The following is a 14614-nucleotide window of genomic DNA, read 5'->3' as shown; positions in this document are numbered from 1 at the left end:
CTAGTGGTTTGTTGTATGAATGGTGGCTGTCATCTCTCAGTTTGATTTGGTGTGTCTACAAACACTTAGCTGCTGAGAAGCCTTGACGCAGTTTGTGCACACCCTCTGCATATCTCACAATCAATCCATTCAAACTGTGCGGTTCAGCATATCAAACTCACAGCTCTTGCACTGGAAATCAAAGAATAGAAAATGTGTTCTGGGACTGAAAAAGAACAAGAAACTTTAGAATTTGCCAGGCGTTATCAGATGGACAGGCCATTTAGCGACTAACATGATAAATTAAAAGCAAGATTAGCTGGGAAAGATTAGATATAAAGTAGTCTTAAAGTACTTTTCTATTTGTTGGTTACCACTGTTCTGCTAATAACAAGCTTTTCTTTGAAAGCCTTTTCACAAACACCTGTTTCTATGCTTTTGACAGATCTACATTGTTTAAACAGGCTATAATTACACAAAACACACCTCCAGCGGAAACAGGTTTTTCATTACAATTACTTTGCAGTTAAAGCAAACAGAAATACACAGAGTATTCAGAAATTTGGTTAAGATTCACTGATTATAAATACATTTAAAAGCTTCACTCAGTGCTCTGAAGTACAGTGAGGGAATTTGTATTTGTTTTCTGCAGTTGTTAAAGCTGTTCATAAAATCACTCACGCAACACAAGCACATTGTTGTATATGTTGCTACTTTAAATGATACAAAACCCTTATCTGTGTAATGTGTCTGATCACAATATCTTTTGTATTTCACTGACAATATTTTCAGTGTCTTTTAGCCCTAGGTACATCAGGTGTGATAAGTCTTTATTACCAGAAAGAATGTTAGCACCTTATATTTTAAGCCAACATAGGGTATTTGCATAAGAAATCATAAAAATATCCAGATTCATGCAAATTATCAGGGTCGTGGGGGAACTGGAGCCTATCCCAGCTGTCAGTCTGTCGCAGGGCTGACACAGAGAGGGAACCATTCACACTCACATTCACACCTCTGGGCAATTTCAAATTACCATTGATTCTTACCCCACTTTGGACTGTACAAGTGAAGCACACAGCTGTCAAGTAACAAAGAAATATGAATTATTTTGGGGTTGTTTCTTGTTGGGTTTGTTTGTATGCATAAACTATAAAACCAAAGTCCATGCAGTTTTTTGGTCATCCTGGAAACAAACACAGGTCTAACTTTACCAAGTTATTTGTTCAGAGTAGTTCGTGCTGATATTCAGCATGTAGTAAATGCAACAGTGTCACTTCAGAAGTAGTCTGAAAATTGAATGCACTGACTTGTGTTTATAGATGCAAAGCTCCAGTTTGACAGAGCAGAAAAGTCTACTTTACTGTCACCGAGCACACAAAAGATTCAGTTCCATACAATGATCTTTTTCAGTTATTTAATTATCTTTACATTTAATCTATCTTATATCACATTTTTTTTTGCACTGATGCTTTTCTAAAACATCTTGGCTAGATTAGCTTATTTTCCTGGTTGGAGTGTCCCTCCATGAGGGAGCACACTGTGTGCAGCTGCTTACTCTACAGTTGGTAAGTGATTCTTAAAAACATTTTATAATGCGAACCCAGTGATTGAAACTTGATTATGTAGAATACTTCAGTATACAGAGCAATTTATGGCTGGCTCATTGACTGTAAGGTGCCCAGGGCTGCAAAACAATCCCAAATTAACACCCTTCTGACACTGTGCTCATCAGTTGGTATGAGTTTTTTGTACTGATATGCTGTGCTTGGCTTTTGACAAATGTGGCACTATGCATTTCCATTTTGGTCTCATCTGTCCAGAGGGCACTGTTCCAGAGGCCTTGTGGTGAGTTCAGAGACAACTTTGCAAACCTAAGTCATACTGCTATGTTGTCAGAGAGAAGAGGCTTTCTCCTGGCAGCCCTTCCAAACAAACAAAACTTTTTCTAATTGTACTGTCATATGTTTAACATTTAACATGCGACCTGAGGCCTGTAGAGTCTGAGATGCAGCTCTTGGGTTATTCTGCAGTTTATCTGAGTGCTGCATGGTCTGATCTTGGGGTAAATCTGCTGGGATGTCCTCTCCTGGGAAAATTGTCATCTGATTTGAAAGCTTTCCACTTGTGAATAATCTTTCTTACTGTACAATGATGGATTTCAAAATGTTGGGAAATTACCCAAACTGATGGGAACCAACAGGTGTTCAGTGATGATCAATTAATCAAGTGAATGTGATTGGCAAACGGCCAGTACTTATTCTCTTAATTCCTATGGAACCACTAAGGGTTTACCAGGTTTTTACTCATTACTTATGCATTTTATCTTAGCCTTTGTTAAATAATGACACAGTTTAGTATGCCATGTGTTGTGGTTCATCTAAGGTTGCATTTATCTAATTTCCACCTAAATCTAATTTTAATTATGTCCTTTTTCATAAAGGCTTAGAATTGAGAGAGGGTGTGCCGTCTTTTTCACATGACTGTATATATGATTGAAATTTAATTTATAAAATTCAGAGGAAAAAACATGATGATGAACATGAAAAAACACAGTAGTTAAAGAAATGACCTCCAGCTCTGTCAGTTATATTGTGAAAGCCCGGCACACCCACACAGGTGTTAGGAATTATTTTGGTTTCACGATACCTCAGCTGAGGGCACTTCAGAAACCAGTGGTGAAACTAAGGAGATTATCCCACAAGTATTAAGAAATAAATTATTAAGGAAATAAAGTAGATGATTAGAAAATAAAGTGTGGCATTAAATAAGAACAAAGACTAAAAAAGAAACTCGGATGAGTAAGAGTGATGTCATGCCTGCACAGTTTGGAGGAGAGATCTAATCAGAGACTAGATGAAAACAAAGAAGGTAATGTGCACAGCCTTTAAAGTGCTGCTTGTAGCGGCAGTAATAAGTACATTTCCTTTTTTACATGTTATTTAACTAACAACAGGTTCGTACTTTATTTAGGTGTAACCCTCACATCTAAAACAATTGTCCAGAAATTGCTCATATGATGACCAAAACCACTGTTGGACACTTTAATTGTTCATTCTTTTTAAACGGGCCACGAGAGAAATCCTGCTTAACGAAAATAGGACGTGTGAGGAAAGCATCAGTGTTTTCTTTTTTGCAAGCAGCTATTTAAATGTAAAACTAGACATGATGTGTCTGAGTCAGAAAAATAGCAGGTAAGAAAGAGTTATTTTAGCATTCACTACCTCCCTTTCTGCTCAATGGAAAAATACAAGGAAACACTAACAGTAGATAATATTAAATTTCATTCTGCTGAAGCATCATATTACCTTAGCTGATGTCTGTGCAAATATTTTTTTATGCAAAAAAGGGTCTGTGGATTGTCTTGGGTTTCTTAGACTGAAATCACTTTAGAAGGAAATGAAATATTACACCAGCAGAGTGCAAGAGCACGCAAGGAGACCCCATTTTAACATTAACGAGTGAATTATTATTCTAACAGCTAAAAGAGCTAAAAGCATTAGTATCTTACGTATTTAGTAATTAATGTTTTTGTTTGAACAGAATCTCCTTTCATTTTGTTGGGTGCACTGTGGTAGAAATGCTCAGATTAGTGACTTACCACTTAAGTAATAGTAATAGAAAATATATTATATTAAAAATATTCTTATAGTAAAAAAAAAAATAAAAACAGTGCTACAGAAAAGTGGCCTCTTTGGCTCACTAAGTATGGTACTATTGCATTTTTAAGTATAAGCAGCTGTTTACTATCTTGCCTACCGCCCAGTGGGTGAGTCCTCTACAGGAGTTTGTTTAATGGACTGTATATAAAAGATGGACATAGCCACAGTCTTCTGCAAACTCCTGTTTTTGAAGCTCAGACATTTTTCTCATTGCTACCATTGCTTTTCAAAACCAGATGCCACGGCCGAGGTGTGTGCCTGACTGAGAAATTGCTCCTATGGTGGTGACTTTAGCATTCCTTGTGATGACAGTGGGGACCATAATGTATAAAATGAGCAGCATGTTGTTTTCAGCCAGGCTTTGATATTCTGACCAGGATAAAAATTTACTGAGGTCATGGATATCAGGAGCCAAAGACTCTTTAAACTCATAGACTTCTGTACAAATGGACATCTCAAACCCACCAGGTTTATGGCACTTCTGCACCGGCTTCATATTTTTTAGACTTGGAAGCTACATTTGTCTTCTGCACGCTTCGGGTTTACCAGATAAATTGCAGCAGTTCTAAATAAATAAATTACACCGTTATTAAGCTGCTTATAGCTCAGACATCTATAATGTGTTTCTTATTTTTAACACAAAAGACATGAAAATAAGCTTGTAGCTATAGTCTTTAAACAATAGTGAAGTAGAAAGTGGAGTATAAACATAAATCAGCATAAAATGATAAGAAAAGTATAAAAAGCTAAAATTTTATATTTGACAACATAATTACTTAATTTTAGCTGTTAAGTTTTTTAAAAATTCTTTATTTAATCACTTCACTTTGAATTTTCCTCTCACCTAAACACTAAGGTCAGCTGGCAGTGTTTGAGGAGGTCTGGGCTAATCAGCAAAGACACACACACACACACACACACACCCGCACGCGCGTGCGCGCGCATACGCACACAGAGAGAAAGCGAGAGACACACATGCACACACAGTTGTGCGCATAAGTAAACATGCCTGCACTATAAATACAAATTGCAGTCAATGGAGGTGGAATTCCTTTGCACTCACTCACCCAGTCACTTGTCCTTTCTCCTTCCCTTTGCACACACCCCCAGCAGGTGCTTTCACTTGAAGTTAGTTTGCAGTTGTGCTTTAGGCTGTGACTTTCAGGTTAAGTGTAATTCTGCCAAGAAAAAGAAAAAAAAAAAAAAAGCCTGGGAAGCGTTGAGAAAACACGGGTTGGGGACTCAGTGACGGTTGTCACCCAGAAGCTGACTGTAGATTGCCTGCTGCCTGTTGCGCTTCATCATCAGGTAGCACCTGGGCGCTGACTGGAAACAGCACCACATCTGCCAGCATCCAGTCAAGTCTTTGCCTCAAGAGTCTCAGAGCATCTTTGCTGGGGTAAGAAGTTGCTGTCTTACACAGATCTTGAATATTTGATGTGTGTTTCTGTAGCACAATTTTATTTTAGGCCCATTCTTTAAAGGACACAAGCTGTATATCTGTGACATAAGCTGTAGTTTGATGTTATGTAGTCTTTTTGATAACATTATAATAGCCTTATCTTTCAAAGAAAAGAAAATATAGTCTTCTTAGCAACCCTAATTAGTAACATACATATTCTATAATAGCGTTAAAATATATTTAGAAAAAGGTTTGATCAGTAAATAAGTGTTCTGTCTACAGTGTGAAAGATTGAATATGATGTCAACAGTGTTAAAAACAACATAAGAAAATGATTAATCAAATAACTAAATTAATTTTAAAAATTACCAGTTGACCATAAAAGGAGACCTGCCCTCCTTCTTTCAGAAATCTTATGCAGACCTGCATAAATTTCCATTCAGAGGTAATATGCAAAAGGTGGTCAAATAAAAGGTGTCAGGTTTGCTGCTGTCAGTTAAATGCCAAAAACCACAGCAATAGAGTGACGTTAAAAAAAAAAAAAACACACTGATTTGTCACTGCTGGATAAGACAGGGGATTTCACTGTGGTTTTTCATCAAAGGTGGAAATCAAATACAACGATGACTACCGGAGATGGAAAGAGAAATTCAAAACAGGAATGACAGAAGTGGATCATCTGCTCTGTTATTTCCGAGGGTGCGAGTGCATTTGTATTCTGATCCATGTCAAAATAATCGGCAGTTTTTCAGTTGCTTCGTGACTTTTTAGTAAGGACAAGTATAAAATCATCTTTGTCTCAAGGGGTCATACATTTTTAAAGCCACAGTTTAACGCTATGAAAAAATTCAACACCATCTCTTTTAAAATATAGAATATTATAAATCTGATTATATTTCATAAAGCATCCCTTTATGATCCATGGCACAGATATAACAAGATCACACAGACAATAACATGACAAGGCCTAAAATGGTATACAAAAAGTGGGGTTAAAAAAAAAAGCTAAAGCCATATCGTCCCCCTAACCTTCTTTTCTGGCTGTTCACAGCTCCCTGATAACCTTGATACTATACCTAATTCAATTCACTGAGGTTATGTATGTAATATTACATACATAACCTCAGGTTTTACACAACCAGGAGTAACTCAGAAGCAGTTCTTTCATCACGCTGCGTGACCAGTTCTGAAGTCAAAAGTGCTCGGAAAGCTTTGAAAGAGATATCGTATCATGTAAACACGGGAATAATGGCACGCATTGTCATAGTTTTGCAACAATTACACGTGAACGGTAACAGTAATGTTTGTGTAAAGAATGAACAAACCCTAGCTCATTTCTCGCTTCCATCAGGAGGTGAAGCCTGACTTCTCATGAACAGTCTGCTGCTTCAGGTATAAGAAGGCATTGCCCCGAACACTCAGGAGCCTCAAAACCATCTGACAGTCTCTTCTGAAGAAGCATGTTGACATTTTACTCTGTAGTCATGTTTCAATGCAAATTTTGCAATGATGTTCAAACACGCATATTTACAAAAAGAAGATGATTCATGTTTCGATCTGCTGCTCATATTCAAATAATGGGAGCTAGATAAAACAATTCCTGCATCTCCTGTCGAGATACTTCCAGGATTCATTCCTTGTTCATTCTTCCATGAGTCCCTCATTCACTGTCCATTTCTATTGCACTTGCACGATTTCAGTTTTTTTGTGTGTGTTCTTTTTCTCCTTCTTATGATAAAATTAAACATAGGTCATGTTTGTCAGTGTGCAGCATGATCTGATAAGGTCATGCTGCGTGAATTATGTCTCGTGTTTCTACATCATCACACTTTATACTGCAGCTCGAGATCATGCTCAGTCTTCTTTTGTTTCACTTTCAGAACTTTTTTTTGTGTGTGCTTCCTTCTTTAATTGTTTGTTTGTGTTTTTTTCTTGTGACCATTCACCATTTAAACACAGCTCCCATGAACATGCTTGGGGCCATGCAGCAGCAGCCCTCATATCTTCACTATCTTTATCATTTCTCTACAGAAAAAGAGAGGCTACATGTTTATTTTTTCTATCCTGCCTTTGTAATGCCTCCAATCTTCAGGTCTCGCTCTATGAAGTTTATCATTAGAATAATTAATTCTAGTCAAAATTCATTTAGACCAACATCAAAGCATTTGCAATGGTTTAGCTGAATATTGGCTTAATGCATGCACACCTGACTAACAGCAGCTATCAATTATCAAGTGCACCTGCATCCCCTGTCTGCATGGGTTGCTGGAAAAATGTTTTTAAAAAATGAATTGAACATAATCGGTATTATAAAGCAATGTATAAATAAATGTATAAAGCAATAAACCTTTATTGCAATTCATAAGCACATAAGCTGAACCTAATTTATAATGTGAACAGAGCACCTGCACATGCCACTGCTGCAATGAAAAAAATCCCTAAGAGAGCAGTCTGCAGATCTAAATCGCTTCCTCCAACCAGCAAACTTCTCTTTCCAAGCAACAGTCGCACTGAGCAAGAAGAAGCTCTTTTCTCTGTTTGCTTTTCTCTGAACAGTGACTTCCTGAGTGCTTCCAAAATTTCCCCATGAGAAACAGTAACAGGGAGAAGAAGATCTCCTTTGACGCTCGCATGGCAAACAGTCACGCCTGGCTGTATGCACACCTTTAAATCTAGACTGAAACAACAGCAGTAGAACACTGCGTGTGTTTTTATTATGATGAGATAGATGCTTTCAGACCTAATAGATCTAATCTTTCACTTTTTAAAAATTCAAACACTTAGCTATCTTTTTCATATGTTCAACAACAATGATGAATTGGCTCAAGAGTGGTGATTGTTAAATAAAATCTACAATTTTTGTAGTAAAAATATGATACACAGTTTGGGCTTTAATCTTAGAAAAAGGCAATTTAGGTAAAAATCTCTTCACACAGCTGTAGCCATACAAAATCGTAGGCAGTGATACAAACTTCACCTCACATAATCACCTTATTTATGTTAAATAAGACCAAGCAGATGGAAAAAAGTATGGTTCCCAGGGTGGATGCCAGCATGGATGGAGTCCTATTCCTTCTGATTGCAAGGCTGACTTTACTCAGTAAATGGAGCAAGCGCTAATGCTCCTGAAATGAATATCAGCGTCTTGACCAAACTCATTTAGAGATCAGTCAGGGTCTTAATCCCTCTCTGTAGGGGGATGTGTTTGTGTCTTTCTCTGGTGTCCCCTCTTCCTTTTGGAAGATGGTAATATGGCTAAATTTGCTTTGCTAATGGGCTTAGCGCAAGCTGTTACAGAGCAAAGTTGACACACAGTGGCAGGCCGGGATACCGGTGGCTTTTAATCTGACTTCTGATGGAGTAAAAGGGAGAGTGGGTTATAGTTTACGAGAAGTTTATAGATAAAAGGCAGACTGGGGAGACAGCATGGCATGCTGAGATCCAAGGTCCAGATCCAGATCAAAAAAGAATGGGGGTGCAGGCACAATCTTAATTTAACTTAATTTAACTTTAAGTAAGTTTGGTAACAGTGGAAATACAGTTTTAGGTTGCTTTACAATCAGTGTTTTCTTTCTTTCTTTCTTTTTAATCAATGTTTTCTTAAGAAAACAAGTGAATCCATCCCTGAACATATCAACACATTTACACACACTCACAGCAACCCCACCATGTAACACCAACACATGAACAAACATCAGGCTGATGGTTGACAGTGTGATGACCATCCTGCTGTCTTGAAGACAGTCACAGTACATAAATGCACACCCAGTTATTGGATATTTTACATGTCTTTATAGGTGAGTATAGCCACATGAGCCATGTATTCCTCTGCAGGCTGATATGCTTGAGCTCAAAAGGAGACCAACGAGATTGTTTTTACTTAAGTTTAATAGATGTCACAGTTAAAAACAGTAGTGTGTAACCTGTAAACACACATCACAGACCAGGATTCCCAGCTGAGTTGGTTAATTTTGATATTGGACAAAAAGAACTGGCTCTGAACTCCTATTTTTGGTGATAATGAGTACATGCTTGCATGTGTAAACTAAAGTGGAAAAATGTAACGTTAATTTCCTTACAGGCAACAAAACAACGATATTTACAGAACAGAACCGGTACGATGGCAAGTAGGTCTAAAGGTATTTTTAATGATGTTACAATACAAACAACAGAACAAGAGTAGATGCACAAACAGCATGAGCAACAGAGCAAAACAACAATAAGACCGTGGCCGATGCAGCATGGCTGACAAATGTGCAGTTGTTGCAATTTTTTAATTTTTTTTACTTGGAGTAAATTGGTTCTTTTTTTTGCATCTGAAGAAAAAAAAAAAGTTTCTTTTGCAGGAAGCTTTCGTGTCATCTACAATCATTTCAAATTTGCCCTTACAGTTGATTTTGACTCACTGAGTGTTGCATATCATTTTGCAGATTTTATGAGACTTTAATTGTTTGCTTTTTGGACAAATTAAGCTGTGACTCTCCCTGAACATGTGCTCTGTGGGAGCACACTTCCTTTACTGTGGCATCAGCCACAGCTGCTGATAACCTGCTGCTGTGTCTTCCCATATACCAGCTGTGGCAGGTACACATTATAGGTGCCATAATAGAGATTACGCTTGTGCTACAGCTTACCACCATAAGTTTACACTTTTGAAGGCAACCTCCTATAAAAGGGCTGTTGTACCTGTCAGCCTAGTCTTCATAAACAGACATTATGGCTGGGCAGATTTTATGCATGCTCTTCTCTCCACATTACCTAACTTCAATTTGATTAAAATCTCCAGCTGACAGTGGAGACAGAGGGCTGCAGAGACGGCACCTTGAAAGCCGGGGCAGACAGCAGAGCTGTTTTGGGTCTCAATACAAGTCACCTACCCCCAAGAAATGAACCATTCTGGGCCAGTGACCCTCACATAAGAGACTCAGTCAAATCCATTTTGCCCCATGCCTGTCAGTGCTGTGTGTGTTTTAACTCTTTTAAGGATCAGTATCTCCATTAGACTTATAGAGCTTCTTATAGAGCCTAAGCCAGCACAGCCTCACCTCACTTCTCTGCACATTCACACGTACAACTCTGATGGAGTGCACTACAAAACTAACAGAGTCGCTGTTTTAGTAGCTGGAGAAAAGAAGGAAAGGAACTGTTGGCAAAGGTATTATAATTATGACATCGATGATTTTTTTTTTTATCAAACTGTTGCATGTTGCACCATTTTTTTTTCAGACTGGATTACCTTTAATGAGCTATTGTCAGCTGCAGATTTAAGTGGATACCTGTTACCAAGTACTTTTGTTACAGACAGAGGATGCTTTGAATATTTAAACTTTTTAATCAGAGATTTTGCATCACTTTCGGGTCATTTTTAGGTCACAGATTAGAAATTTACAGTGGCTTCTTGTGTTTCTTTTTTTTTTTCTACCAGGTACCAGTTATGTCAAACCCAGTGGGTAGTGTATCAGAAACCACAACATATGGATCCCGGATTGGGATGAGAGAGGACTCCCTCTCCATCCTGGAACGAAGCGGAGGCTGTGAAGACCCCTGGAAGATGGGTGAAACCAAGCCAAATTTAGAAGCCCCAGAGCGTGGCGTGCCAGGCGTCTACCTCTCCTGCTTCGACATGCTCCTCACAGAAGATGCCACATGGCTGGTGAAAGTTTCAGAGGCATCTCCAACACTGGCTTTACCCATGAGCCGGCCAGAACCCAGAGAGGAACCAGAGCAGTGCCCGGTCATTGATAGCCAGGAACAGGGACTCTCTCCTGGGCTGGAGGGGCAGGAGGAGGAGCGATCTCTGGAACAGGTGCAGAGCATGGTTGTAGGAGAAGTACTGAAGGACATTGAAACGGCCTGCAAACTGCTCAACATCACTCCAGGTAGGCAGCTTTCCAACAAACCTGCTGCTGCTGCAGTGGGTGTTTACAGTATTAAGGCACATAACTGACAAAGAAACTAAATTTAAAAGTAAACAAAGCATATTTCATACTCAAAAAAATATTGAAATGTTGCTCTTTATTTGCAAATATGGGAGTATTGATTCAGAGATACTGGATCTTACTCCCAAAATCAACATGTATTTGTATGGATAGCCCAGGCAAAATGACAGATCTCCTAAATCATATCCTTGCTGACGCAAAGCTGTATTTACCTGCTCCAGGATCTGTTTAATCCGACCTTTGCATGAGTTAGCCTGGACTGTAATAGTGATGGTTCTTGCCTGCCAGTAGACGTGTACACAGTCTTAAGGGCGAGGCCTCTCCTGCTCACAAAACAAACAGAGGAAGCGTTTTTCATGTATTGTATGGCTTCTGGCTGTTGTAAACCTATGCGATCCCCAGTCATCTGTTCTACTGATTAAAACTGTAGTGGCATAACAGCATGATTATCTTGTGGTTTCAGCAGATTTATTGTGTGTAAAAGTCAAACAAAATACAGACAGAATAACGGTGAAAAAAAACCCTGAAATATAAATGACTTATCTTGACTCCATGTGACATCATTAATGTCACTAAAGAAATGGTCCCAGACGAGGTCATTTATTGCAGCGGCAGCTGGACGTTTTCTCACCGCTTTCGTATCTCTTTCTGTTTGTAGATCCAATAGAGTGGAACACTGCGAATGTCCAGAAGTGGCTGCTCTGGACTGAACATCTGTACAGACTGCCCCATGCAGGAAAGGCCTTCCAGGAGCTGACGGGAAAGGATCTGTGCGCCATGAGCGAGGAGGAGTTTCGCCAGCGTTCCCCGCAGTGCGGAGACACGCTGCACGCACACCTGGACATATGGAAGTCAGGTAATATTCATTTAGCAAGTTCAAAACAGCTTGCTGCACCTGCTTTGATGACTTTATTATCTGATGTTTGGCTGCTGTGAATTTTAAGTGGGTGAAAATTTTTATTACTTCTGCCTCTATTTTCTTTCCAGCTGCATGGATGAAGGAGCGGTTTTCAATTGGGGATACCAAAACTACAGGTAGGATTCTTTTGCGTATGTTTTTTTTTTTTTTTTTTGCATATGTTTGCATTAGCTACAATGTTGTATTCACAGAATAAATCTAATGCACAGTGTAATTTTAACACACTTTCCCCAAACACCTGGATCTTGTTTTATATAAGCTAACAATCATGTGCTTTAGAATCTCGGTGCAAATCAAGCTTTTGCATCATATGTTTTCTGTGTCCCAATTAAAGGGTTTTTTAATCTTCTTGGGGATTTTCTCAGTGCAGTGATATACAATGACCAAAAGGACTGAATGGGTTTGTTTTTCTGTGCAGGCAGCGAGGAGCTGTGGTCAGAGGCAGATTCATCGTGTTCAGGTCAACCTATTCATCTCTGGCAGTTCCTCAGGGAGCTCCTGCTCAAACCTCACAACTATGGACGCTGCATTCGCTGGCTCAACAAAGAAAAAGGTACTTTAATTTTTTTATTTTTTTATTTACTACAAGTGTATCTCCAGGCATTTGAATTTTGCCCTTTTTAGTCCTTGAACACAGAAATAAAACTATAATTAAACTGGTATTTTTTTTAAATAAAGCAAGAAAAATTGACCATAATTAACAATATATTTTGTAAGACATTGTATTCCAACTTCTTATTTCTTATTTAACATCTCTTATATAGTTTAGTACTTCATCTGCCATCCAGAGTTATGCAGATTTCATTGCTTTAAAGCTCCAAAACGTTGACAGTGAATTCAAAAAATGAAAATATTTCAGATGAGAGTACATTTTTCTTCATAAAATTCTGCATTATTACAATAAAGAAATTGTAAAACAATTGTAGATAAGTGCTAACTTTATTTAAAGTCTATTTAAAGCTGAGCTTCAGAGTTTGCAGGACCCCTTTTTTGCAGCCTGTAGTACAACTGTCAAATTGATAAATTATACAGTACAACACTATAAGTTAATAAAAAGCCCAATAAGACTGTTAAAGCATATTTAAAGTGAAACAGTAAAGGAAAGAATGTCTTAAGTGTGTCAGGTTTCTGTTTATTGGTTTTTTTAATGCCTTAAAGGCAAAAAATATGACAAATTAAATATTGGTGTGCATGGAGGACTAATCTCTGCATCTCTTTTTATGTGCATGCATAAAATATAATCACCCACTGTTTTGTAAATGTTGTAGTGTGTGGCAATAAATGTGAAACCACTTTTTATTCCCACCAGGCATTTTCAAAATCGAAGACTCTGCTCACGTCGCGAGACTGTGGGGGCTCCGAAAGAATCGGCCTGCAATGAACTACGACAAGCTGAGCCGCTCCATACGTCAGTACTACAAGAAAGGCATCATCCGCAAGCCTGACGTGTCTCAGAGACTGGTGTACCAGTTTGTGCACCCAGTATGAGGTTGCAAGCAGAATGGAAGGACGAGACGAGAACTTACAAACTAAAAAGGACAAATTGTGTCACCATGCACCTGAAACATCTAATCCCTGACATGAAAAGGTGGCATGGAACATGTGCACTGACTAACCCCAATGGAACACACCTCCACTGCCAACACGGAAGTAACAGCTGGCAGCAGCTGGATGAAACTTTATCTGTGCAGAGCCAGACAGGAAGAGACAAAACAGTGTGGCTGTTGAGGCTTTTTCCTGCTGCAAAATGAAGCAAACAGATAAGAGATTCAAAATAGACAAAACAAAACAGAAAAAATGATAAATGAACTGCCTTATTATTTGCATGATCTGCCTGTTTATATTTCTTTACTATGAATCCCAGATATCTTGAACTCATATAAAGCGTTACAACTGATCGCTCAGATAAAAGCGTCTACAGCTGCACTGGCTTTGTCTGAACAGGAAACTCTCTTCTTTGTAGCTCATCTTAAAAGTACTGAAAAGGAGGCTTCCTCTTTTGGGGCATTGTTCCAAACCCTGCTGTGGGAATGTTGATGGGGCACTTGTATATATTTTTGTTTTCTAATTATAACTTCTTAAGTGTGATGCATTCTCCTTTGAGGGGCTTTATATAGTTTACCCTGCCTGGTCCATTTATATAGCTGTACACTGCAATTAATGCTGCGGGTGTCTGAATCCCAAAGTTTTCAAAAGAAAAGAAAAGAAAAAGACCTGAAATGAATAATCACATACAAAATATGTAATAAAAATGAAGTTTTACCTGAGAATGACATGTTCCACAAATTCATTGATCCTGGAATATGAAATAATTTTTTCCCCCTAACTTTTTCCTGATGTTTTCAGTAAAATGTCTGAACTGTTATTGGACTGACTTGCAATTATTAATATCCCACTCAGGATTAATTATTAAATTGATGTTTTTTTGTTTGTTTTATTTTGTTTTCCATTCTGTTTTTATTGTACTTTGGACTTTGGAGCCCATCCCAGCTGTCATAGGGTCAGAGGAACACCCTGGAGAGGTTGCCAGCCTATCTCTGGGACCAGTGGTGAAGGACGGCAGTTGTGTCCCTGCCAATATTTCTGAATTACCTCACTGGAACCCGATTTGGCACATGTCCCTAGTAATGTTGATTCCAAACCTACACCCTTGCTATCACCAGGCTAGCAGAGAGAGACAGACAACTATTCACACACATATTCATTCTTGCAG

At 38.5% G+C, this 14614-nt stretch overlaps 1 protein-coding gene across 2 annotated transcripts; it reads left to right on the top strand.

Moving 5' to 3' along the window:
* Window positions 1–4921: 4921 nt before the first annotated feature.
* Window positions 4922–14291, top strand: spdef (SAM pointed domain containing ets transcription factor). 2 transcript variants are annotated; one of them, XM_030728623.1, is made up of 6 exons: window positions 4922–5040; window positions 10469–10922; window positions 11641–11838; window positions 11970–12017; window positions 12320–12454; window positions 13211–14291. In XM_030728623.1, exons 2-6 carry the CDS (start codon window positions 10478–10480, stop codon window positions 13387–13389), a joined length of 1005 nt encoding a protein of 334 aa, XP_030584483.1. In that variant the 5' UTR covers window positions 4922–5040; window positions 10469–10477; the 3' UTR covers window positions 13390–14291. The 2 variants fall into 2 exon arrangements, with proteins under 2 accessions (XP_030584483.1, XP_030584484.1); XM_030728624.1 differs by having other exon boundaries at window positions 4925–5040; window positions 12320–12424; window positions 13211–14288.
* Window positions 14292–14614: the final 323 nt, after the last annotated feature.

Source organism: Archocentrus centrarchus, chromosome 5, assembly GCF_007364275.1.
Source record: "Archocentrus centrarchus isolate MPI-CPG fArcCen1 chromosome 5, fArcCen1, whole genome shotgun sequence".
NCBI lineage: Eukaryota > Metazoa > Chordata > Actinopteri > Cichliformes > Cichlidae > Archocentrus > Archocentrus centrarchus.
The sequence above is the reverse complement of the archived record's forward strand: the minus strand, read 5'-3'. Positions and strand labels throughout refer to the sequence as shown.

Excerpts from the sequence above, each read along its gene's own strand:
- spdef (XM_030728623.1), top strand. The coding sequence starts at position 10,478 with ATGTCAAACCCAGTGGGTAGTGTATCAGAAACCACAACATATGGATCC. Across the intron at positions 11,839-11,969 it reads CCTGGACATATGGAAGTCAG|CTGCATGGATGAAGGAGCGG; the intron begins GTAATATTCATT and ends TTTTCTTTCCAG. Across the intron at positions 12,455-13,210 it reads CTGGCTCAACAAAGAAAAAG|GCATTTTCAAAATCGAAGAC; the intron begins GTACTTTAATTT and ends TATTCCCACCAG.